At 34.5% G+C, this 24,680-nt stretch overlaps 3 protein-coding genes across 3 annotated transcripts; 2 read left to right on the forward strand and 1 right to left on the reverse strand.

Moving 5' to 3' along the window:
• LOC104728395 (F-box protein At3g49450-like) lies at positions 6,722–7,732 on the reverse strand. The gene has a single exon (XM_019231969.1). It carries the CDS (start codon positions 7,730–7,732, stop codon positions 6,722–6,724), a length of 1,011 nt encoding a protein of 336 aa, XP_019087514.1.
• On the forward strand, positions 13,988–15,560 carry LOC104728396. Its single transcript, XM_010447377.1, has 7 exons — positions 13,988–14,167; positions 14,235–14,508; positions 14,595–14,721; positions 14,805–14,929; positions 15,023–15,104; positions 15,184–15,301; positions 15,387–15,560. Exons 1-7 carry the CDS (start codon positions 13,988–13,990, stop codon positions 15,558–15,560), a joined length of 1,080 nt encoding a protein of 359 aa, XP_010445679.1.
• On the forward strand, positions 20,624–21,262 carry LOC104728397 (ATP-dependent DNA helicase PIF1-like). Its single transcript, XM_010447378.1, has one exon. It carries the CDS (start codon positions 20,624–20,626, stop codon positions 21,260–21,262), a length of 639 nt encoding a protein of 212 aa, XP_010445680.1.

Here is a 24,680-nt window from a genome sequence, read left to right on the forward strand (position 1 = left end):
GTTTATTTTATTTTTCTGCACAAAAAAATCTCAAATTAAATCGTATTCTTGGTTATTTACTTTATTCTTCATTTGTTTAAACTTTTTCTTCACATGTTAATCTCATTTACGTACCTCTCTCTTCATATGTTTATTATATTCACGCGAATTTATCTTGCTTCCTTTACAAGTTACAATCCACGACCGTCTCAGCTTTTGATAAGTCCCAAAAAGAGAAACTTCCACTAAGCCCAACTCAACCAGGGCCGGCTCAAGATTTCTGCATATCCTGAACTATTGCATTATAGTACATTTTGGAAACTTAATTAGTATTTTAGTACAAATACTATTTATAATTGGCAAAATAGGTGAGAGAGTGTTTGTGTGTGAGTGTGTGTGAAATAGGAGAATTATGTAAGACCCATTTGTGATATTAAAAAATTGTGATAATTATTTAAATAATTGTTAATATAATCTTTTTTGAGAAAATTTTTCAGATACAAAAAAATCTATATTTTTTTCTTTATAATTTGATATACATTTTGTTTAATAATTTTTTAATATATTCTATACATTTATTTTATCCGTACACTTTCTAAAGTGTACGGATGTCTGTACACATTATTAAGTGTGTAAACATAATTAAGTGTACGGATGTTTGTACACTTTATTAAATGTACATATATTTACACACTTTATTAAGTGTACAGATGTCTCTACACATTATTAAGTGTATAGATGTAATGTGTACACTTAGTAATGTGTAGAGACATGTGTACACTTAATAAGGTGTGCAAATATCTGTACATTTAATAAGGTGTACAGACATTCGTACACTTAATTATGTGTATGGATACAAAATTTGTAAAAAATATTTAACACTATCAAATAAAATCATCAAACAAAATACATATCAAATTATAAAGAAAAAATATAGATTTTTATATATCTGATTTTTTTTTTAAAAAATACCATATTACCAAAATATTTGAATAAATATTTTTTTTTTCTCTTTCTCTCTCACAATTTTATCTCACAAACATTCTATCTCATAAGTGGGACCCTGGCTATTTCTCCAATTATAAATAGTACATGTATTACATTTCTAATTAAATTTGGAAAATGTATTAAAATGCCAATAATCTCTAAAAAAAAATTAACATGTAAAATTCTATTTTTTTTACTTTTGGACCCGTGCTCTTGCACCCCCAGCACATGTGCTAAGCCGGGCCTGAACTCAAGAAACACCAAATGTGACCCACAATCCAAAATATCAAACCATTAGACCACCTCCAGTAGGAGGTACTCTCCTCAGTTCTCTTGTTAATGGGCCCCAAATATTAAATAAAAAATCCATTTCAGGTCCAATAGACCAATACCCTCAGAATTGATCCTTTGGGAAGCAATTTGAGCAACCCATGAGAACCGTGACGTGGCTAATTGAGATTGGCTAATGATTAAATATAAAAGCTAATTTTTTTTACTTCGTTTTTCCTTTCTTTCTTCCCTGACTCTCTCTCTTCTCTGTCGACACAGAATGGCGACTCGCGGCGGTTCTTTCTGATGGCGTAAAGCGGACGGCGAGGTCCACCGGGAGACGAATCGGACAGAGAAGGTTCGTCTTCTCATCTCTTAATTATTGATCTCGTTGTTAATGTTAGGGTTTAGGTTAAATTCGATTTGATTGTGAGAGTGATTAATGTTTGATGTTCAATTGGTTTGTGATTTGTATGGAGGGTTTACGGGTGTTGTGTGAGGTGTTGTCTTTGTGTTTTAGATTGTAAAGGGATGAACTGTCTTTGTGTTGTAGATTGTATAGGTAATCATGCTTTTGATCCTAGTTGAACAAACAATAACACTTGACGATTTCTGGTGCTTTAAAGGTTTAGCAAGAGGAGATTGCTAAAGCCAAGCAAGCCATGGAAAGGAAGAAGAAGCTGGCGGAGAAAGCTGCTATAAGAGCTCAAAAGGAAGCTGAGAAGAAACAATCATATAAATTATATTTTATTCTAAAATTATAATATAAATAAAATGAATTTCAACTCGTGCTCTAGCACGGGTCCTAATCTAGTATCTGTTGATAGGGATACTTTTACCTTGTACGTTTGTATATCTTCCTTCTGTATATGTTTATGATGTATATATCTCCTGTTCTAATGCAAAATAGTTATCTCCATCCCAACCCATATGTGCAACTCAACAATAAATCCGAATTTTGTAAAATATGTTTAATTTTCCAAATTTTGTAAAATATGTTTATTATTCCAAATTTTGGAATTGTTTTTATTTTCTGTTCATATAAAGAATTTAAATAATTCTGTTATCATTTTAGATAATTAAAATTTGATAATCAATAACAAATTTTAAAAAATTATTATTTAATTGATTGAGCAACCTTCTTAGGATTATTTAGTGGAAGGATAATTTTGTTTAAGTTCTAAATGGGTTGCTTTAATTAGTTTAATATTAATTATATGATTAATTAATTTCTGAGCAACTTAGGAGGAGTACTGGAGTGGAGATGTTCTTAGCATCAGAGAAACGACACATAATTTCTCAAAATAATGTATTTTAATTAGTTTTATTTTAATATTATTATATATATATAAATAAAAAATCTGAAAAAAGAATTAACTAATAATAGACTGACATATGTCAAAAGAAACTATTATAAAAGAAACGTTCTTCAACTGTTGTTTCTCTTTATTTTTATTTTTTAATTTTTTATTAAAAATACCCCTAATGAAATTACCAGACATACCCTCACAGCCCAGTCAAACCCATTAATTGCTATTTGACCAAACAGAGTGCATATGTTCTCTACTAGTGATGTTAAAACGGGCCTTAAGCCCGCGGATCTTAACGGGTCCTGTACATTGTTTTTAGATTCGAATCCGTTTAGAAAACCAATAATTTTAATTGGGTATACCCGTTTAAGTCATTTTATTAACGGGTCTTATTTAATTTTAAATGGGCAGCCCGATAACTTTTTTTTTTGAATTCTTGATGTAAACGACAGCGTTTAGTCGAACTTAGGGCTAATGTCAGAGAAGTCGAACTCACGACTCGCGAAGCTGATCCTCTTGCTCAGAGGCTCCACCGTCACAACCTTTCGCCACCACATCCGACTCGGAGGCTCCACCGTCACAACCTTTTTTCTCCACCGTCACAACCCTTTTTCTCCACCGTCAATAGATTCAGAGGTCTCTCTCTAATCCCTCAGTTCAACTGATTTGCTTGGTGTTGGACCTGTTGGTCTTGTTCTTTGTGTATACTTGTATGAATCATGTTTGCTTCCTGGATTTTCCTGGGTTTTACCATGTTTGCTTCCTGGGTTATTGATACTTGACATTGCTATGTATTTTTGATGACACAAATCGACATTCGTTAGGCATTTGTAAAGTCACTCAAGCTTCTTCGATTCGTGTTGGTTCTGTAGTGTTGAATAACACTTAATTGATATAATGTTTCAATTTGTGACTGTGTGTTGAACTTGTATCTCCTTTAGGGTATAGTCTCTTAGCTCTTTGTCATTTCTATTCACCTCATTCTTTGTTTTTTTCTGTCCAAATATTAGCATTCGTGGTAAGAATAGAGAGTGGAGTTTTCAGCAGTGTTCCTACTGAGATTGATACGAATTTTACCCTCGATGCAGGTTTGGTTCTGTAGCCTCGGTGAATAACACAGAGGGAACGAAGAAAGCTGAGGAATTGAAGCGAAAGGCTAGAGATGATAGGTAATTAGACAATGCTTTCTTTGTGCTTAATAGTTTGTTTATTGCTTATGCTTGGTTTTTTGAAGTTTAATACTCGCTTTGTATTTCAATCAGATTTGAAAGAGACTAAAGTTGAAGTTCTACTGCTGCTGATAACACTGAGGAAGAGGCAAAGAAGAAAGATAGGCTTGTGAAAGAGACTAAAGTTGATTCCGCTGAAGAAGATAAACTCAAAGCTAGAGTATTGAGGTACTTTTATCCCTGAGGTAGTGTTTGATGCGTGTTTGATTTGATGCTTTTGATGCTTTTATAAACTTGTTTGTTTGCGTGTTAAATATTAATGTTATAAACTTGTTTGTTTGCGTATTTGTTATAAACTTGTTTGATGCGTGTTTTCAAAGATGTGTGATGTGTGTGTTGATCCAGAGAAGTTTTCAAATAATTTTTTGTGTTTGTTTGTTGGTCTTTGTTGTGTTTATATAGATTTACATCTCTGGATCGGGTCTATGTTGTGTTTACTCAACAAGTCTTTGTTGAGTTTATATAGTTGAATATTTTTTACGATGGAGGTGTATATAAGTCCATTCTGTTTTTACAGAATGGACCTAGAGTCTCAATACACAATGGCATTGCTCAATGCTCAGAATGATTATATTGCTATGAATGAGGAAGATGCTCAAGATGAAGACATTGAGATGGATGAGGGAGAAACTGAAATTGAAGAACCAGTGCAAAGTGACACAGTGTCTCAAGCTACACGAAAGAGACGGTTAACTTCAGTGTCTCAAGCATCAACTCAAGCTACACGAAAAAGTTCTCGAAGTATTGGAAAGCTTACAGCATAATTTTGGCCATGGTGTCTGTTTTAGATCCAAGAATGAAACTGCAAATGATTGAGATGGCTTATGAGAAAGTAGATCCAACAACTTCTAAGTTGAAAAAAGATGAGCTTAGAGCAAATTTGGTTAGGCTCTACAAGGATTATCAAGCTAAGTCTATGGCAAATGCTTCAGGTGTTTCAGCAGCTCCAACTCCACATGAGTTAGTTTCTGAGTCTCCACTTGATGATGACTTCGATAATGTAAGTCTACTTTCTTTACAATATTAAGAATTTGTATCACAATGATGACTTCGATGATGTAAGTCTACTTTCTTTTCAATATTAAGAATTTGTATCATAATAATGACTTCGATGATGTGAATTGATGGTGCAGGATCTTTATGAGCTTGAAAGAAACATTGGAGTTGGGGTGGACAATACAAAGACACTTTTGGATATCTATTTAGATGAGCCAAGATTAGAGAGGAAGTCTTTTCCGAATTTGGATGTTTTGTCTTATTGGAAAGACAACCAACATCGACTTGGTGATCTAGCATGTATGGCACGTGATTTGCTAAGTATACCCATCACCACAGTTGCCTCAGAGTCGGCGTTCAGCATCGGATCTAGAGTGTTAACTCCATACAGAAACCGTTTGCTTCCAAAGAATGTTCAAGCTCTATTGTGTACTCGTAACTGGTTAAGAGGTTTTGCAGAATATGAAGGTAAGTTTCATACTCGTAATTGGTAAGCTTTACTTTGTTTCAACAGCTCTAAATTGCAACTAATTCACATTTTTAACAGGTAACATAGAAGAAGAAGATGATGAAAAGGATTCTCAAAACACAGGGAGTAATCAGGAGATTTAGGACTTCTTTTTAGTAATCAGTTTGGGTTGTGACTTGTGAAGATATTTGTATTGGTTACATTGGTAGTTTGATTACTTTGTTGTGTATTGTGTTCCTTTTTTAAACATATTATAATTTTAAACTTTGCAACAAATTATAATTTTAACTATTATAATTTGCAACAAACTCGTTTTGGACATCAGGACATGTTATAACTTTGCAACAGATTAAACTCTGTTCAAAAAATTACTGTAAAAATCATAAATGTCTAAATGTGCACTTGTAAAAGCAACAAAAATAAATGGCCAGGGTTCTAAATGGGTAACATATAAAAGGGTATAGTACTAAATGGGCAGGGTTTTAATGGGCATCTTAACATCACTATTCTCTACGAGTAAAATACTCCAGCAGATGGAGGTAAAATACTTTTGTGGATTCGCAATTTTAGACAACCCCATTTTAAGTTGTTGAATTTATGTATTTCAAGTGAAGATACCAACCGGATCATTCAAGTCAACGCTTTCGATTGACTACATAATGATTTTTTTTTGGGTCAAACGACTATATGATGATATATTGACAATATTCAGAAAGATCTAACGCATGAGCTTACATATGATTGGTTTGAGTTCGAAAGCCCCACTAGAAACAAATTTCACAGATTAGAATAAGTAAACAGTATATACCGCTTAATATAAGACAGTATCTCAGGTGTTCAGTGTAACAGAGTATAATGTCAAAGGAATAAGACAAAATACAAAGCGATTGATAATGAAAGAATGTGTGTATGATCCGAACTGGACTTGTATATAATATTCTAATGTGTGCATGATGCCATAACTTGAGATTTCCATCTCCGTTTGGAACTGTGCTTGACCAAACGGAGATGGTAAGATCATAGAAACATTAGATTTGTCTAAAATTACCAATCCATACAAGTATTTACCTCCATTTGAGATACTTACGCACATTGTTAGGGATAGGTTTTGGGTCTAATTTGGTGTTTGTTGAGTTGGGCTTCGTGGGAGTTTCTCTGTTTTGGGACTGTCATCGGCAAAAGCTGAGATGGGCGTGGACTGTAACTTGTAAAGGAAGCAAGCTAAGATAAATTAACGTGAATCTAAACATATGAAGAGGAAAGAAAATGAGATTAACATGTAAAGAAAGAGTTCAAACAAATGAAGAAAAAGTAGATAACCGTACAAAACCAAGCAATATCCATCAATAATACAACTTAATTTAAGAACAAATTTGCAGAAACCAATAAGCGCATTGGTGTAAAATGACGCAAGTGAGCAAGAGAATCAAGAAGCCAAACTATTTAGCGCTCTTTTAAGAGTAATATGACATCCGAAGCACTCAGATACGTTTAATATCTTCTGCGTGGTCAATAAAAGTGTAAATTTCTTGACGACTAACAGGTCCAATTCCTTGGATTTCAACTCTTACGATAGTATTCTTCTCCACATTGTAGTAGAAAATGTAGAAAGGATCACGTAGAAGAGCCGTTGAAAACACAAATTCACCATTATCCGTCATCCCCACAATGTTCAACCTTGTATATGGTACTAGCTTTCTCCACAGAGGCGGAAACACGTGGATTTTTATCAACCATTTATGTTTCTCAATATCATCTAGAACCCACAATTCAAGATTTGTAGTATTCCTGTCGAAATAATCATGACGAAGTACACCTAATTTACCAGTGTAATTTATGAGAGTTGAGCTCCACTCAACTTTATTGTCTAGAGCTTGGTTAATAAATGTGAACTTCTCGGACAGAACATCAAAGCAAACGACGGTATAAGGTTTTGGAAACCTAGGTCTCGGAGTCGTCCTGTTCTGATCGGCTATATAATACAAGACTCCATTGATACAAATTCCAGCACTTATCGGGTAATGGGGTAGGGAACATTCAATCTTTCTCCACGACAGATTTCTAACTCCTAGTGTCAGAACTTGATGCTCCTCTGCTTTCCGAAGCCAACTACAAAGTGAAATCCACAGTACTTTGACTTGTTTGTTGATGGGATCATACCCTAAATAGGTTCTCGCTTCATCCCTCCTTGTTCTCACTTTGGGTAATGTTATGGACTGTCCTGTGCTAGGGTTATAAACCATCGCCTTTAAACCCTTGTATCCATCTTTGAGCCATACATTTTCAGTAGATAGCAAGCCACGAATAGGGGCATTGATCCCACATGAACCAGTTCTAATGCGGAAACACATGTGATGATTGGTGGCTATAAGAGACAAGTTCTCGTCTGGATTTAGAGGCTGAGGTGAAGAGAAGAAGAGCCACTTACCGTTGATTTTGAAGGTGAACAAGAGTTGCGGACGAGCCGAAGATATTTTCAGGAACCGGTCCATCTGGACGGTGGAGAATGGAAGACCAGAGCTTCGACACGCAACGACACCTCGCTATGGTTTTCGCCGATAGTCTCGAGAATATATCATCAAAGAGATCAAAGGGTAGAGTATAGCCATTCTCCTCCTGGGAGACGTGCTTCTGCCGCAGTCTCATGGCGGAAACACTATGTGTTAAAAACCCTAGTCTAATCAATGTACCATTCCTTTTTGACTACATCAAGTGCGGAGGCTTCATTTTTATATGGGCCGGATCAGACTTAGTCAAGTATAGTGATTTGTACATATGGGCCGAGGGATGAGAGAACAAGTGCACGACGATTTTAATTTTATGATAAAAAATCTGTTTTTTTTTTTTTGCCTTTTTTCTCAGAGTCGGTCAATTCAATTTACATTTTTTAGCTACCTACGTGAGTTGGACGTATATGATAAGATTAAGGGCCTGACTGGTTCAAACACTGCGGTTATGGTTGCGGTTACGGGAGATTGCGGAAGCAGGCGATTGCGGTTTCAAGCGTATTAAGCATTTTGAACGACTGGTTTAGTAGTTTAAAATTGGTGCGTTTGCGGGAGGTTTACGACTGGTTGACCAGCAGATGCAATAGCGGTTGGATCATAATAAATGTGATATATAATATATAAATGTTTAAAATCACAAAAATTTTAATTTAACTTGATTTATAATTTAAATTTATTAAAAAAATACTAAAATAATTATTCAAAAAACAAATAAATTTCATATTGAAATACTTATTCCTTTATGCATTTGACTTTTCACCAAAAATTTAATCAAGTAATTTGATAAATGACAAAACATATGCTTTAGATCGTAGATCTTTTCTCTTTTCTCTTAGATCGTGGGTCAGTAGTTGCATTGGTAGAAATGGTTAAGTGAGAGTTGAGAAGAGACACCAATGATTTGTTTTAATATTTTTCACAAATATTATTATTTTTTAAAAATTTCTGATGAAATATTATATTTATTTAGATTTTTTTGAACTTATGTGCGATGTACCATTAAATTTACATCAAGTTTTCCGGATTATTATTAATTAAAATATTATTTTCTTCTAATTGCTTATTTTATAATCTCTGTAATTGTATCCGTACTTCATTTTCTCCCATCATTAATGAGTAAAATAGTTAGATAGAAGACATAACACAAAAGAATTTCATTATCATTGATTTCTTTTAAGTTTTTTACAAAAAAAAAAAAATTCCAACCGCAATCGCCCGCAACCGCAAACGCTTGCGGGAAGCAGCTTTTGAAATTCAGTGGTTTGAAGCGGTTGGGAGCGATTAGGAGCAATTGGGAGCGGTTTGTGTGATTGGTTCAAATCACTAGCAACCGCTACCACCCGCAAATGCTGCGTTTGCGAGAGGTAGCGGGAGAACCAGTTAACACCTAAAGCAACCCACCAAAGATGTGTGAATCTGTCACTTTAATCTTTCTAACGAACCTTCGGAAAAAGGGGAAATAAATGGAATATGTTATAACAACAGGTTTAGAGAATTGTTCTCTTATATTATTCATCTCTTCTATATGATACAACATATATAGGGATACATATTAGAATTTAGGGTTTATACTAATGGGTCCATAATGGACATCCATATAATACAATATATTTATAACACTCCCCCTTGGATGATCATTATAAAAATGTAGTCCCAAATGCGCATGTGAGATGTTGCCTCATTAAAAACCTTACTAGGAAAACCAGTGGGAAAAATCATGGTTAAGGGAAAAAGAGTGCATCACGCTTTTTCTCCCCCTCATAAGTACATCACTTGAAATCTTCGATATGACCGATCCAATATGATGAAGTAGCTTCTTAAAAGTAGTGGTTGGAAGCGTCTTGATAAATGGTTCGCCTAATCTTCACTTGAACGAATTTGTAGTAAACGTGTATCGTCATTCTTCTATTAGTCATGGATCTCGCAAGTGACTCATCTTTATCATTACTCATCAATGTATGTCAAAGACTTTGAAGATGATAGTCTTTCACCATTGGAATCAGAATATTCCTTTTCAGGTGTTTATCTATCGCGTGTTCTTTTGTTGTCTCATTAAAAACATTTCAAGGAAAAACCCAATAGGATAAAAACCATGATAAGGGAAAAAGAGTACAACCACGCTTATGATCATATTTATCCCCCTGAAAGCATCATCTTGAGGTTACGTATTATGATCATATATATCGACTTTGTAAACTGTTGTAAAGAGCGTTTTTAGGTACAAACTCATATGATCATCATATATTTTACTGGGTCATTGAACTTCAAGTCATTTGAACCCCTTTCATATAGAAGATCTATTTGAAATTAAGCCCAAATATTATATTACATATAATCTTCTAAACAATCATCTTAAAAATAGGAGTTATTCATAATCTCCTTGTAAAACTTTCTCTTTCAACTCTTCTTCTTAGTATGGTACTACAAGACCATTTTTCTATGTAAGATGATGTAAGCATCTTGAGATAACATCTCATTCATCATATGTCAAATCTATAACCTCAAAAAAATTCATGAAAGATCTGATCTTATACAATCCGGTTTCTCCATCTTTCAGGAGTAATATTTCAACATTGATTGGTGCTACCGAAGATCAGATAATATTTTCATCATCAACATATTTTGCACTTGTTCTTGTACCTTCCTTTTAACAAGAACCACTTGTAAGTGCTGAAGAGATAAGATGCACATATAATTTTTCTTTGAACAAGGTTCAGCAAATGCCTACATCCTCAAACTTTGTTAAAAATATTTCTTGAACACATTTACAACTAGTGTTCAATCTCGGATTTACACAACCATAAGATCTTATCTTAACTTGTTCCCGATTTATTTTCAACCCACTATGAGATCTCTAAGATCAACAATGATCTATACACATGATTCTCTCATAGAGATAAACTCTCACCCTTTTCTCTCCAAAGGTGTCAAAAAGGCATCAAGACTTTTTCTTGCTTTTACAATATTTTCGAGAACTATAAAGTATTGCTTCTAGTAATATAATTATTTTAAGGGAAACTCTTATAGTTTGAAAACCTTCTAAATAGAATAAATCAAGTCTTGCCTTATTTTCAAATTCATAAGGGATCTACATAGTTGCTTCCACCATATGAGAGTGCATTTCTCATAATAATCCCCTTATGTCCCACTCATTTTACACTTTCAAGTGTAAAGACTACAAATCCAAATATTATCTCTTTAAGAGACTGAACTATCTCAAATAGTTACTTCTTTCAATGATTAATCAATCATTCTTTGTGTACACTTTCCAATAAAACTTTTCATATTAACCGCGGTTTATGATCCTCGATTTTTATCCATAACATCATCAACTACAACACTGCATGCAAACATATTTACGACGTTGATTTGCTTATTGGTTCCTTTTCATTCTAGACTCGACTCAACTTGTTGAGATTTCCTTTCATTATGATTCTCAGGTACCTGAATCTCTTTCTTACTCATGTATACATCTCTTCGAGAGATTTGCCATAACTCTTTGCTTCCTCGGTGCCATATTAAATTATACTCCTTTTCTTTTCCGAGGATGCTTATATTTGGAACCATAAGTCTATCACACTTCATGCGATCTTTAGACTTACTAGCAGTTGATCTTATCATTTTAGGACATTAATTGGAGCACATCTGGTATATGTGAATTTTCACTCAAGGTCAGAAAATGGCTCTTGCATGCTTTTAGCATCTTTGCAAACTTTGTCAATAAATTATCTTTTCAACTTCTAGCGCACATTTCTTAGTACGAGGATCAAGATAATTTCTTATAATATATTTCTTCAGCTGTTTATTTTCTCCCCCTGATGTTGGAAAGACTGACTCACTGAAACAACAGTCTCTGCATCTCGAGCCTCAAATTCTCGAGATATTAAATCTTGGAAAGATATTCATATCCAACATATTTCCAACATTCTTTCAACTTCCATCTTGATCATTGTGGTGGAGTAATTTAACATGTATAAACACATTTAGATGGAATATATCTGGTTTCTGACCCAAACCAATTATAGTGGGGAGTACTCGAGATATTCAATCATCAAGAGAGATTTATATCCAACATATTTCCAACATTCTTTCAAATCCCATTTTAATCACTGTGGTGGAGCAACTCAATATGTATTTCACATTTAGATGGGATACATATGGTTTCTGACCCAAACCAATTGTAATGGGGAGTACTCACGATTATTCGTTGGCATGATGCGAAATACTTGACATATAGAGTCATTTATGTCAATTACTTGACATGGTTTCACCACCATTGTCAATTAACCAAATACTCTTGCAAACTCCATGTTGCAAGTTAATAACAAACATATATATAGTGGATGATCAGTCCACAATATCTCTTTGTATACGTACCAGAAAATTGACACTATCCAAATTCATGCGGTTGATGAAAGCCATATAATCGGCTTGCTTNCCATATAATCGGTTTGCTTTGTAAAGCAGCACACATAATAAATCACTAAGAAAACTCTTCAGGTTCTCTAGTGAATGTTTTCAGAAATTTATGATTATTCTTTTGCATCAATACTAAACCGGAATGACTTAACCGGTCATGCCAAACAGTGAGATTTTCAGAAAGCATTTTATCTTCTAGATAAAGCATGTAATCTCTAAAATAATTTTCTTGTCTTGGGTAATACTTATGATTTCAAAGTATTTTTCGATTATTGTCTCACCATGATTACTTTTCAAATCCTCAAGATTTCAAACTCATTTTGGGTGTGAACATAATCTTAAATTTGTTCCATCACCTCTCTATATGGATTCATTAATTCTCCCCCTCGAGATGATGACACTTCATATCTATCAATCTCGATTTGAATTCCACTCTGTAATCAATAATATTCTCAAATTGGGTCATGTATTATATCTTACACCATTTTGACTTTGAGACTAATCGGGAGACTATAACACATTAATATCAAATTGTTATCCCATAGACAATAATATATATACTCTTCTAGAGCTTTTAATACTTTTTCTACTACTTCTTAATATTGTAGTAGAATAGTGGAAACCACTTATAGCATAAAGTCATATTCACTTCAAAGAATAGACCAGCCCAATAGGATGTGATTCACATCAACATCTCATAATTTTACTCATTCACAAATAACAAGATTATAAAATTTTAAAATATATTTTTCACTATATTGTGTCTACATGACAACAATATTTTGTGACAAGTAAATTATGTATTTTCTAATATCTTTCCATCAAAGATATCAATTTCAATTATATAATCTTGGTAATAATTGGAATCAAGTTGATTTGTATTCTTTTATAGAATTTTAATCATTTACTTTCTTTAGATTATTCTAAAGAACTATTGAATTTTTATGGTCATATACTTGGACTTAAACCTCCCCATAGAAGTGATGCCAAGAAAACATGATCAATAATTATTATTTAGTAATTTATTACTAAATTTTCAATGTATTCACCAAAGAAGGTTGGAGACATTATTTAAAATATTTTATCATGATATTATATCTAATTTTAATTAGATTTAAATTTGTGATTAAAATTCACAAACATTATAAACAGTCATATAATTGAGTGTTAAATAAGTAATAAGCATCATTTATATATTTTATTATATATATATTTTTAATAACCTTTTTTCTTTTGTAAAACAAGTAAGAAAATAATTTCATGATAAAAACTTTGAAATTACTTACTAATAAAAGGGGTTATTTGAAGCTCCTCAGGCCATCCACATCAGCCAATTCTAAACACCTTAGAAGATGCCACGTCACCTTCTAATATTTTTAATAACCTTTCCCCTTTTTTCCTCTTCTAATATTACCTAACATATTGTTTTGTTTTGATGGAAGCCAATTAAAAGGGCTATTTTCGTAATATTACTTAAGCCCATTGATTAAACTTTGAGCTAATAAGCCCATAAATCTGATATATTCTAGACTCGAGGAAAAAAAACTTTTTTCATCGAGAACTCTTCCTCCGCTCTCCACCATCGTCATCGTCTTCCAAAAAAAAACCTTTTTCAATCGATTCAACTTACTAGAAATTTAATAAAGAAACAACAGTTATCAAACCTCTGAGTTTCCCTACTCCGTCTTCTTCAAAGTCCAATTTAATGGCTATTATCTCCAAAGTCATCAACAGTTTCAGAATTAAAATCTATAAAGTCGACTACCCTTGCCGATTATACAACCAACCCAAAAAAATACAGAGAACCACTACAAACTATAGATGGAAAAATCGAAACTACAAGCCCCTCCCCAGCCATTCACCTTTCCGATTTTTGATACCATTGATGGAGACTTTTGCAAGGAAGACGTTTTAGTCCCCCTCATCCATTTTTGGGAAGCTCAAAATTTCAAGAAAGGAAACATGCTTATGGGCGTTCAACTGCTTCTCATCGACTCTAAGGTATGTTGACCATATATGTTTCCAATAAACTCTTATGAAAAACGAAACCTAACTGTCAAACTTACAGTCTAATGCAGTCCAAGCCTACATACCAGCAAACCGCCTATTCCGCTATGAAGGTCGTCTGAAATCCAACTGTGTTTACACACTCAACAATTTTATGATCATTGCCAGCAAAAAGGTGTACAAAGTGTCAGACCACAAACACGGGATCGTCTTTACGGAGAAAATATCAATGGTATTGGAGCCTATTGGAGACCATCAGATCGACGAACAAAAGCTTCGTTTCCGTAACTATGAAGATTTTGCCTCTATTGTAGACACAAATGCAGATCTATTTGGTTAGTTAATCGTAACTGTTGTTTATTTTTTAAAACCTTAAACTATGATCTAATTTCATACCTTCTTATTTCCATGTATGTTGTAGATTTTATTGGCCAGTTACGCCAAATTGTTGGCGACAATATCCACTCCACTTCAACACTGGAAACAACGCCGCAAGTGGAAGGCAGCCGATCAAGTGATAGAATGTTCTTACATCTCCAACTGAAAGAGTAATGCATTCTACCATTATTTTTAAAAAGCAAACCCATTACTAAGTTTACAAACAACTAAATAACATAATTCTCATATTTAGTGGCCAGACTATTCGTATATACCTCTGGGGAACCATTGCTGCACTATTTAGAGAAAGATGGAACCAAAGTGAAGTCAAGCCAGTTGTCCTCCTCATCACTACTGTCAACCCAAAAACAGTAGGACGTATGTAATCTTTTCTGACAGTCGACATAATCTTGGTAAGGTAGAACAAACAAATTAAATATCTAACAAGAAAAATTTTCTACATATTTGCAGCTGCTATGGCACTCAACTCAACATCTTCCACACGCATATTCTTTGACGCAGACGTCGCAGAAACCAAACAATACCTGACATGGTATTCATTTCATTAGTTATTAATAAACACATCTCCACTTCCTCTTGAAATCGAATCTAACTCAGTTTTTGGTTAACAGGTTAGGTGATAATGGTCACAACACTCCAAAAATTGCAAGCTCCTCCTCTGCCGTTACCAAACTTGAGACAGTTACAATCCAGGAAATTCTCCAATTTCTACAAACTGAGAATCCCCAGGTGATGTTCGACTTTCCATTTAATTTACAATTTTCAAACTTTTGAAACAGCTTTATCAAACTAAACAGTTTTAAACACAAAACAGGAAGATAGCTTCTACTGTTTTGGTACCATTCTTGACATACAACCACAATATGGTTGGTACTACATCTCATGCAGCAAATGCAACAACAAACTTGAGAAGGCTGATACATATTTGTACTGCAACTATTGCAACGAATCCAACAACATCGGTGTCATCAGGTTTCTCAAATTCTAACTCAGACATGTGCTTTACTTAATCTTGCCTTTAAAAAAAAAAGAATTTAAAGATTTTCATGATTACTTAATCTTGCCTTGCAAATTCCAAATCAAGCTCTCTGAATATAACTTCAAAACTTCTCGCCAAACTGTCTCAATCTCCCGCATTTTGGAAACCATCACTGACCATCCAGCCAACTCAGAAGAAGGAAGTTCTACCAAGTTGATTACTGAAAGTCAAATTACTACCACTACAGGCAAATCTCAAGGAAAATCACATGTCAATGATTCAACCGATAAGAATGGATCTACTCCGGAGAAACGTCCCCGCCTGGAATAATAAGTAGTGTTGTTCTTTGTTTTCATAATTTCCATTGTGTGTCAAGACTTATGCTTTTCCACTGTCTTTCTATAAACTCTATGTGTTCAAAGGATCAAATAAATTGAATAAAGTATGTTGCCTTCTCACTATCGTAGCAGTTATGGTCAAGTACGTACTTGAAATATTGTTAACTAGGACAAAGTTTAAAGTCTTATCACAAGAGTTGTTCTATCTATATTGCAAATCAAAAGTCGGAAAATTCTAACCAACGTAAGTAAACATCACAAGATGCATCAAACAAGCTCCACGGCCAAAGGAAAAACTACGATGCACTTCCGAAAGTTACAAATACCGTGTAAAACCAACTGATATCTAATGTAGCTTCTGGGAACATCATATGCCTCTCTCCTCAAGAACAACTCCTTATACTTATACGTTTATCACATATAAGGAACCTAAAACGCAGAAAAAGAACATAGTAGTTAAAGCAAAGTTATTCATATACAAATTACAGAAAAAATACATGAAAATATAAAAAAGGTTACATTTTAAAAAAACAGTAAAACCTGAAAATATGTATCGTCAGTTCAAAATTAAATTAATCATCCACTCTTTAACTTTCCCACTAATTATAAACAAAACTCCTCACGTTCTTACAAAGAGTTTCACAACTCCCTAGAGCTTCCCTGACTTCCCCAAAAACAAAAAAAACAGTGACGCCTCACCCTCAATATCCTACTACATTCAAAGCTTTCTCACCATCGTAGGTTTGATATACTCTACACTTCACAAACACCTAAATACCGAACCACACCTACTTATCCAAACTTTTTTAAGAGTTGCAGGTTGGATAAACGGCGGTAAATAATAAACAAAAGCACAAAGCACCGCTACAGGATACAGAGAATCAAAGAAAAAGGAAAAGAACTTACGAGAAAGGTACATGTCAGTAAAATTTCTTCTAAAATATAACTAAATAGTGTCGCTTACAACAACCAACTAACCATCAAAACCTGCAGGTCAAACGAGCCGAGATCTTCAAATTCCTATTACCAGCTATTACAATTGTAAGTTTTGTCAATCCCCTAACCAAAAAAACATGGTCAAGAGTCATCGCTTCAGGAAATAGGCCGCTAACATACACTTTGCTATTATCTAAATAGGTGGCTGTGAAAAATGCAACATACACGGTCCATCCCTCCATCCTGGAATAAGTACTTATATATTATGACCCCTTTAACACATATACTAATTAGAACATTGCATTTCTAATATAGTTCGTCATAAGGAAGCCTGATCATATCGGAAAGCAATCATAGTCTCTAAGAAATGGCTACGGCACAACAAACGCTCTGTCTCTACAAACCGACGACCTATTAAGCGCCAAAGAATTAACCGAAGCACAACTCACCATCAAGCATCTACTTCGACAAATAAAAAAGGTATATCTAATTCAATAGAAATATTCAACCTGATGTACTACTAAAACTTTAATTTCTTCATTCAGACAAGGGAAAATACATGAACAAAACAACAAAGCATCACCCCACCGCCTATCATGATTGTAAGCTTCTCCTGATAGTACTACTCCATTAAACATAGACCCATGCTAAAGTTTATTTCCTAATTACCAAAGCATTTGCTAAATGCAGGTGGATGCGAGAGGTGTTCTGAATACGGTAAGATCATCATCACTAATGTTATTTAATGGCTATGTCATTTACAAAATAAATATTCTACAATTACTAACACACATTAGATAAACACTTAAAAACAGTGAGGAGCAAAAATAGAAGAACAATGAGACGTGCCCTTATCTTATTCAAAAGACTAAACCGCAAAGAACTATGTCAGTTGCTGAGCATTGGAAACAAAAAAACCTCTACCATCTACAAAATAATACCTAATATATGTGTCATTCCTTATGCATAACACAATTATTGTACATGTGAATCATCTCAAACGCCACAAAGATTATCCAGGCAAGCCAGAAAAGAACTTCGAGGTCACCCTACATCATACAGTACTATATCCTCCATAATCATCCTTCTTTAACCCTTGGATAAAATTTGACTATATTTTAACTCTTCATCCAACAGAATCTATGGCAAAAGACAATCCAATTTTACAATGAAGCCATTGTAATGCATTAGTATGGTATTCTGAGAAAACGGCTGATGATTTTATAACTGGAGAACCAGTTTTCACAATATGTTGCGGTCAAGGACGAGTTAAACTACCACCAATCAGACAAACTCCTGCATATCTCGATCACCTCCTAGAACATAGATTCTCATTTAGTATGAACATACGAGTCTAAAATTCTATCCTAGCATTCACATCAATGGGAGCCAAAATAGATCATATTGTGACATCAGGAAGAGGCCCACCATGTTTCAGGATACATGGCCAAAATTACCATCGGATTGGTTCCTTAATCCCATTGCCAGGCGACTCACCAAAGTTTCTGCAAATGTATATTTTTGATACTGAAAATGAGGTCTCCAATCGATTGAAGACAACGTCACAAAGAAACACAGGAAACGATCTTCAAGAGGAAGTAGTTGTCGGCTTGCTTAAGATGTTAGATGAACACAATTGTTTGTGTATGTTCTTCCGGAAAGCAAGAGATATATACAAAGCAAATGAAGTCCAAGATTTAAGAATGTGATTGGTTGGTCAAAGAGGTAAGGGTAAGCAGTATGATTTACCTCAAGTGAGAGAAGTGGCGGGTCTTATTGTGGGAGATATAACAGCCACTACCGGTTACAGAGATGTAATCTTGGAATTGCAGTCAGGCCACTTGCAAGAAATTAGGGACGACCATCCTTTGTTCATGAGCTTGCAATATCCATTGTTGTTCCCATTTGGCGAATATGGGTTTCACATAGAAATCCCCCATGCGGTCACACAAAATGGCGAAAGAAGAAGGACTTACATAAGTATACGAGAGTTCTATGCTTACCAAATCAAAACAAGACTGGCCGAAGGAATGACAATCATAAAGTCAGGACGCTTATTTAACCAGTATGTTGTTGATGTATACACAGTCATTGATCAAGAAAGACTTTGCTGGGCAAAAGACAACCAAGAACAGTTAAGAGCTGACTTATACAACAACGTATTTGATGCAGTGAGTAAAGGTGACACCGAAGCCATAAAAGTAGGGAAAAGAATAATTTTGCCCTCAAGTTTTACAGGGGGTCCTCGATATATTATAGAAAAATATCATGACGCTATGGCAATATGTAGAGCATATGGTAATCCAACTTTATTCATCACAATGACTGCAAACCCTAACTGGCAATAAATAAAGGATCATTTGGCTACTTATGGAGGCACATCAGGAAACGACAGACTAGATATTGAATGTCGTGTCTTCAAAATGAAACTCGATGAACTCCTTAAAAACCTCGAACAAGGCACATTCTTCAGTCCATCTATTGCTCGTACGTTCTCAATGTTAATTTATGTTTAAATCAATTAAAAAATTTTAATTACTTACATGATTTACATATTTCGTTCAGTGAAAGTTCCAGAAACGCGGCCTCCCACACGCTCATATACTTCTATGGTTGGATAAGACACCGAAACAACCAAGCCCTGGTCAAATTAATACAATCATTTCGGCGGAAATACCTAACAAAAGTGAAGACCCACTTGGATTTGAACTGGTGGAAAAGCACATGATGCATGGACCTTGTGGAATTGATAGGCCATCGTCTCCTTGCATGACAAATAAAGTCTGTACGAAAAAGTATCCCCGTCCTTACAATGAGCACACGACGATTGACCAATCTGGCTATATTATATATCGTCGATGTCCTAACGAAGAAAACATTGTCATCAAAGGAGGAACAAGGTTGGATAATCGCTTTGTCATACCACACAATCTGCCTATTTTGAAAAAATATCAAGCACACATCAATGTGTAATGGTGCAACACTTCAAATGCTGTGAAGTACCTTTTCAAATATGTAACAAAAGGAGTGGATAAAACAACTATTTTGATCGAGAAAGGTACTACTAACACAAGCAACAATCAAGATACTACAAGGGTTGTCAAGGAAAGAAATGAAATTCAAGAATACTTAGACTGTCGATATCTCTCTGCTTGTGAAGCTATGTGGCGCATTTTTGCATTTCACATACATCAAAGGAAGCCTTCGGTTCAGAAATTGATTATCCATCTTGAAGGTCAACAATCAGTTGCTTACAAAGAGACAACAAATTTGCAATATGTCTTATCAAGAGCTAATATCGAAAGGACCATGTTCACAGCATGGATGGAAATGTGTGACCAATGTGAAGAAGCAAGACAATATACCTATGTCGAATTTCCAATTCACTATGTCTAGGACAATGATACTAAACTCTGGCATAAGAGACAACTGGGTTACTTAATAGGCAGAATAGTCAATATCCACCCAACTTCTGGTGAGTTATACTACCTTAGGATATTGCTCAATGTCATTAGAGGGCCAAGAAACTACGACGAGATCAAAACAGTAGGTGGGGTAATTCAAGCAGATTATAAGGCAGCATGTTGCGAAAGAGGTTTGCTAGACAACGATAAAGAGTGGCATCAAGCTATGAATGAAGCAAATAAATGGGCAACAGCTTTTTAATTACGCCAACTATTTATTCTATTGCTTATATATTATGAAGTAGCAAACCCACTACGATTGTGGGAACAGACGTGGAAATCAATGTGAGATGACATACCTAACAAGCAACAGCGAGCTTTTGGATTTCCCAGTATGAATTTCAAAGAGGATGAGCTGCAACATTATACTTTGATCGAGATAGAACAGATCCTCCACCAACATGAACGGTCACTCATGGACTTCAATGATATGCCTAAACCTGATTTAAAAGTCCTAAAAGAATTAGGCAACAGCTTATGGCGACAAGAACAACAGTACGACGTTTTAAAAGAGGGAGAAGAACATCATAAACTGTTCAACCAACTTAATCCAGAACAACAAAATGTCTACAAGGCAGTTTTGGAATCCGTCTACAACAATATGGGACAACTATTCTTCCTCTATGGAGCTGGGGGAACTGGGAAGAAATTTGTCTACAAGACAATAATCTCCAAATTAAGATCAGAGAAACGTATAGTCCTACCTGTTGCTTCATCTGGCATTGCAGCGTTGCTTCTCCCAGGTGGAAGGACAGACCATTCAAGGTTCAAGATCCCTCTAATCGTTACTGAAGATTCCATCTGTGAAATTAAGAAAGGTACAATGCTTGCAGAGCTACTAATCAAAACTGACTTGATCATATGGGATGAAGCACCTATGTCTCATCGACACACATTTGAGGCGCTCGACAGAACATTGAGAGACTTGCTTTCCACAGAAGACTCTTCAGCGAGCGAAAAACCTTTTGGCTGAAAGACGGTCCTACTCGGTGGAGACTTTCGGAAGATCCTCCCTGTGATACCGCATGGAACCAGAGCAGATACGGTACTTGCATCTATAAGCCACTCATATTTATGGAATTCCTACAAAGTATTTATGTTGGAAACAAACATGAGACTACACCATTCAGAAACAAGATTCGCAACTTGGCTACTAACTATTGGCAGTGGAACCGCACCAACATGTGAAACAGATGATGCGAATGATAAAGATGAAGGTGAAGTCGTACAAGTTCAGCATTCTTTTTTTTTCTAAAACCAAAAGGAAACCAACTCCAACAAATCACTGAAGCAGCATATCCACTACAACAAAGCTCCGACACCACCTTTAAATATTTGACAGAACGAGCAATCCTAACTCCAAGGAATGAGTATGTTGATGAGATAACTGCCTTCATGTTATCTCAGGTTGGAGGAGAAGCAAAAGAATATTTAAGCTCAGATAGCATAGGCAAAGCGGATACAGTGGGAGCAGATTATGAAGCACTATATCCTGTAGAGTATTTAAACTCTTTAGAGTTTCCTGGTTTGCCCAAGCACAAGATAACCCTCAAAAAAGGAGTCCCAATAATGCTTCTACGGAACATAAATCAAAAGGAAGGAATGTGCATCGGTACAAGAATGATAGTCACTAATTTAGGAGAAAGAGTGATAGAAGCTGAAATAGTAACAGGAACGCATGTTGGGAAGAAGGTATTCATACCAAGGATTATTATATCACCCCCAGAATCAAATCATCCCTTCACCCTTCGAAGACGACAGTTTCCAGTTAGAGTTTGCTATGCCATGACAATTAATAAAAGTCAAGGCCAAAGCTTAAAGAATGTTGTCCTCTATCTGCAAAGTCCAGTTTTTAGCCACGGACAACTATATGTTGCTCTTTCCAGAGTTACATCTCCTAATGGCCTCACTATTCTACAAGGAGAAGAAACTAAAAAAAGTGGCACTACAAATATTGTCTACAAGGAAACCTACAATGAGCTACCCAAAGACAATGGTAAATCCCTACACTTATTACCAAACAAATGTAATTTATTGACACTCTTCTCTAATGATGCAGGATCAAATTCCATCGAATTTCAGACCGTAGACACACCTTCCAGAACACCAATTGTAAGAAATACTCAAGATTTTAAATCCAATGATCGAAACCAATAATGCTGGCTTTCAATGGAAACAAAAAAAAAAACAAACTGACCAAAGTCTATAATCACGCACATATGCAGGTTTAACCAAAAGGAAGAAAGCAGAGTCGGGGAAAGTAGAGGAATGAAAAAGACTCTCAAGTATAGTTTAACTACCACAAAAAGAGATACAGAACTTACATCACAACGATCTTATGTAAACTTCCATTAGGCATGTTACTGTAAATCAGACATAACAGCTTCTTCTTTATTCTCGATTTGGTGTTTCCTGCAGTTTTTTAAAAAGAAATTCTCGATTTGGTGTTTCCTGCAGTTTTATAAAAAGAAATTTGAAGTCAATTTCAACAAATAGAAATTATTCAGTTTATCGCCTCACACAACACTGATTTTAGAAAAGGCAAAAAATATAAACAATGGCGAAACAAAACTAAACCAAACCCGAACGAAAACCCAAACATATAAAGAAGAAAACTAACATTGACTACTAAAAAAAAACCTATAAAAACATAAAGAAAGATAAATTTAAACCACGAACCCTCCATCACAACCTACAATTATAATTCAGATAACCAAAATTGAGTAATAGAAAGATAAGATAACTTCCTCTTACAGAACCAACACACAAAGGATTTTTTTTTTAAAACAAACACCGAAAGGAACCAGATTGAAAAAGCCACACTTACAATGTCATTATAACGGCAACAAAATTTTAATTTTTTAATTTTTAAAAGGATACCCGGTAGTATCCCCATTCAATAGTCTTAACCCGAAATATGAAGGAAAAACAAACCATTTACAAAACAAATACCTAAAACCTCAGCTCATGTCTGGTTCGACCGACAAAATGAAAACAAATTTCTAAAAAACATCAACCAATATAGAACTTAAAAAAAAACCTATGGTCTTATACAATATAAAAAGGCATCCGCTCTCAGTCAATGAGACAAATAATCTACAACAATCTTTTACTAACAAAACAAAGGCTGAGTAATTAACACCAATGATACATGAAACACCGTACAATATCGTGTAGCCATGAGTATATTATCTTATCAAGCAATATACGATTAGAACATATGATTCAACGAATAATAATAAAACTATCAACGTAGCCTTAAGCACTGTGTAACAAAATACTTAATAATAAAATACTGTAACAATCAAATAATCCAATAAGACTTCGGTAACCACATACACTAATTAAGTTGATAGGCATGAGAACACGTATACTAAAATATGTATAAGCCGATCAATTATTAAAAGTGAGGTTACATATCTCTATTGGAAACGATGATGGTGAGATCGGGAGCACAGGGAAAAGACGGCAGAGATTTGTATTTTGCTAGCTCACATGGTTAGGGGATGAAACGTACGGTGACGGCTGCGGGGTTTTTTTTTTTTTCTTTTTTTCCGGCTAAATTTAGAGTGTGCCGATAATTTGTTATAACAAGAAGTTTAAAGAATTGTTATTTTATATTATTATTTTTTCTATATAATACCACATATATATAGGAATATATATTAGGATTTAAGGTTTATATTAATTGGCCTACAATATATTTATAACAGAATAGAGAATAATCAAAAGTTGAGAAAGAAGAAAGGGATGTAAATATGTAATATCCAAATTTTGAAATATCTCTCACGGTGACACGGCCCAGTCAAGAAGACACTCTAAATCCAATTGTTACATGACAAGTGTGATGCTAGTAACGAGAGCAATGTCCACGTCGGGTGTTTGTGTCTTTTGGAGCTGGTGGTTCTTTTGGAATTGGACATCTTACTGGACAACTAGACAAGTAAGTTTATAGTTTCAGCCGGACAAGTTAAAGTGGTAGGGTTTGTCAAAATTACCTATCCCAATAGATTCAATCCAATTTGATTAATTAATTTAAAATAAATGTAAGATTAAAAAATCAGAAAATATGTTTGTTTTGCGTAATACTCTTATGGACTAAAGATCCTGATAAGCACGGGTTGAAATTTATTTTATTAACATTGTAATTTTTTATAAAACATAATTTATGTGATTGTTTTTAATAATTTTTTTGGATAAAATATTATGCAATAAAATCATATGCTAAATATGATGACTTGAAAAAGATACTTATTTTGTAAGTTTTATATTGTTAATGATTCTAGATAAGTAGCCGTGTTATAATACTGCTTAAATTTTACTTTATACAAAATTTTGTATATTTTCTATTTTAAAATAAAATTTTAATATGTTGTATTAGTTTATATATA

This window comes from Camelina sativa, chromosome 11 (assembly GCF_000633955.1).
Source record: "Camelina sativa cultivar DH55 chromosome 11, Cs, whole genome shotgun sequence".
NCBI classification, from domain to species: Eukaryota; Viridiplantae; Streptophyta; class Magnoliopsida; order Brassicales; family Brassicaceae; genus Camelina; species Camelina sativa.

Excerpts from the sequence above, each read along its gene's own strand:
- LOC104728395 (XM_019231969.1), bottom strand. The coding sequence starts at position 7,732 with ATGGACCGGTTCCTGAAAATATCTTCGGCTCGTCCGCAACTCTTGTTC.
- LOC104728396 (XM_010447377.1), top strand. The coding sequence starts at position 13,988 with ATGGAAAAATCGAAACTACAAGCCCCTCCCCAGCCATTCACCTTTCCG. Across the intron at positions 14,168-14,234 it reads TGCTTCTCATCGACTCTAAG|TCTAATGCAGTCCAAGCCTA; the intron begins GTATGTTGACCA and ends TCAAACTTACAG. Across the intron at positions 14,930-15,022 it reads CAACCCAAAAACAGTAGGAC|CTGCTATGGCACTCAACTCA; the intron begins GTATGTAATCTT and ends ACATATTTGCAG.
- LOC104728397 (XM_010447378.1), top strand. The coding sequence starts at position 20,624 with ATGAATTTCAAAGAGGATGAGCTGCAACATTATACTTTGATCGAGATA.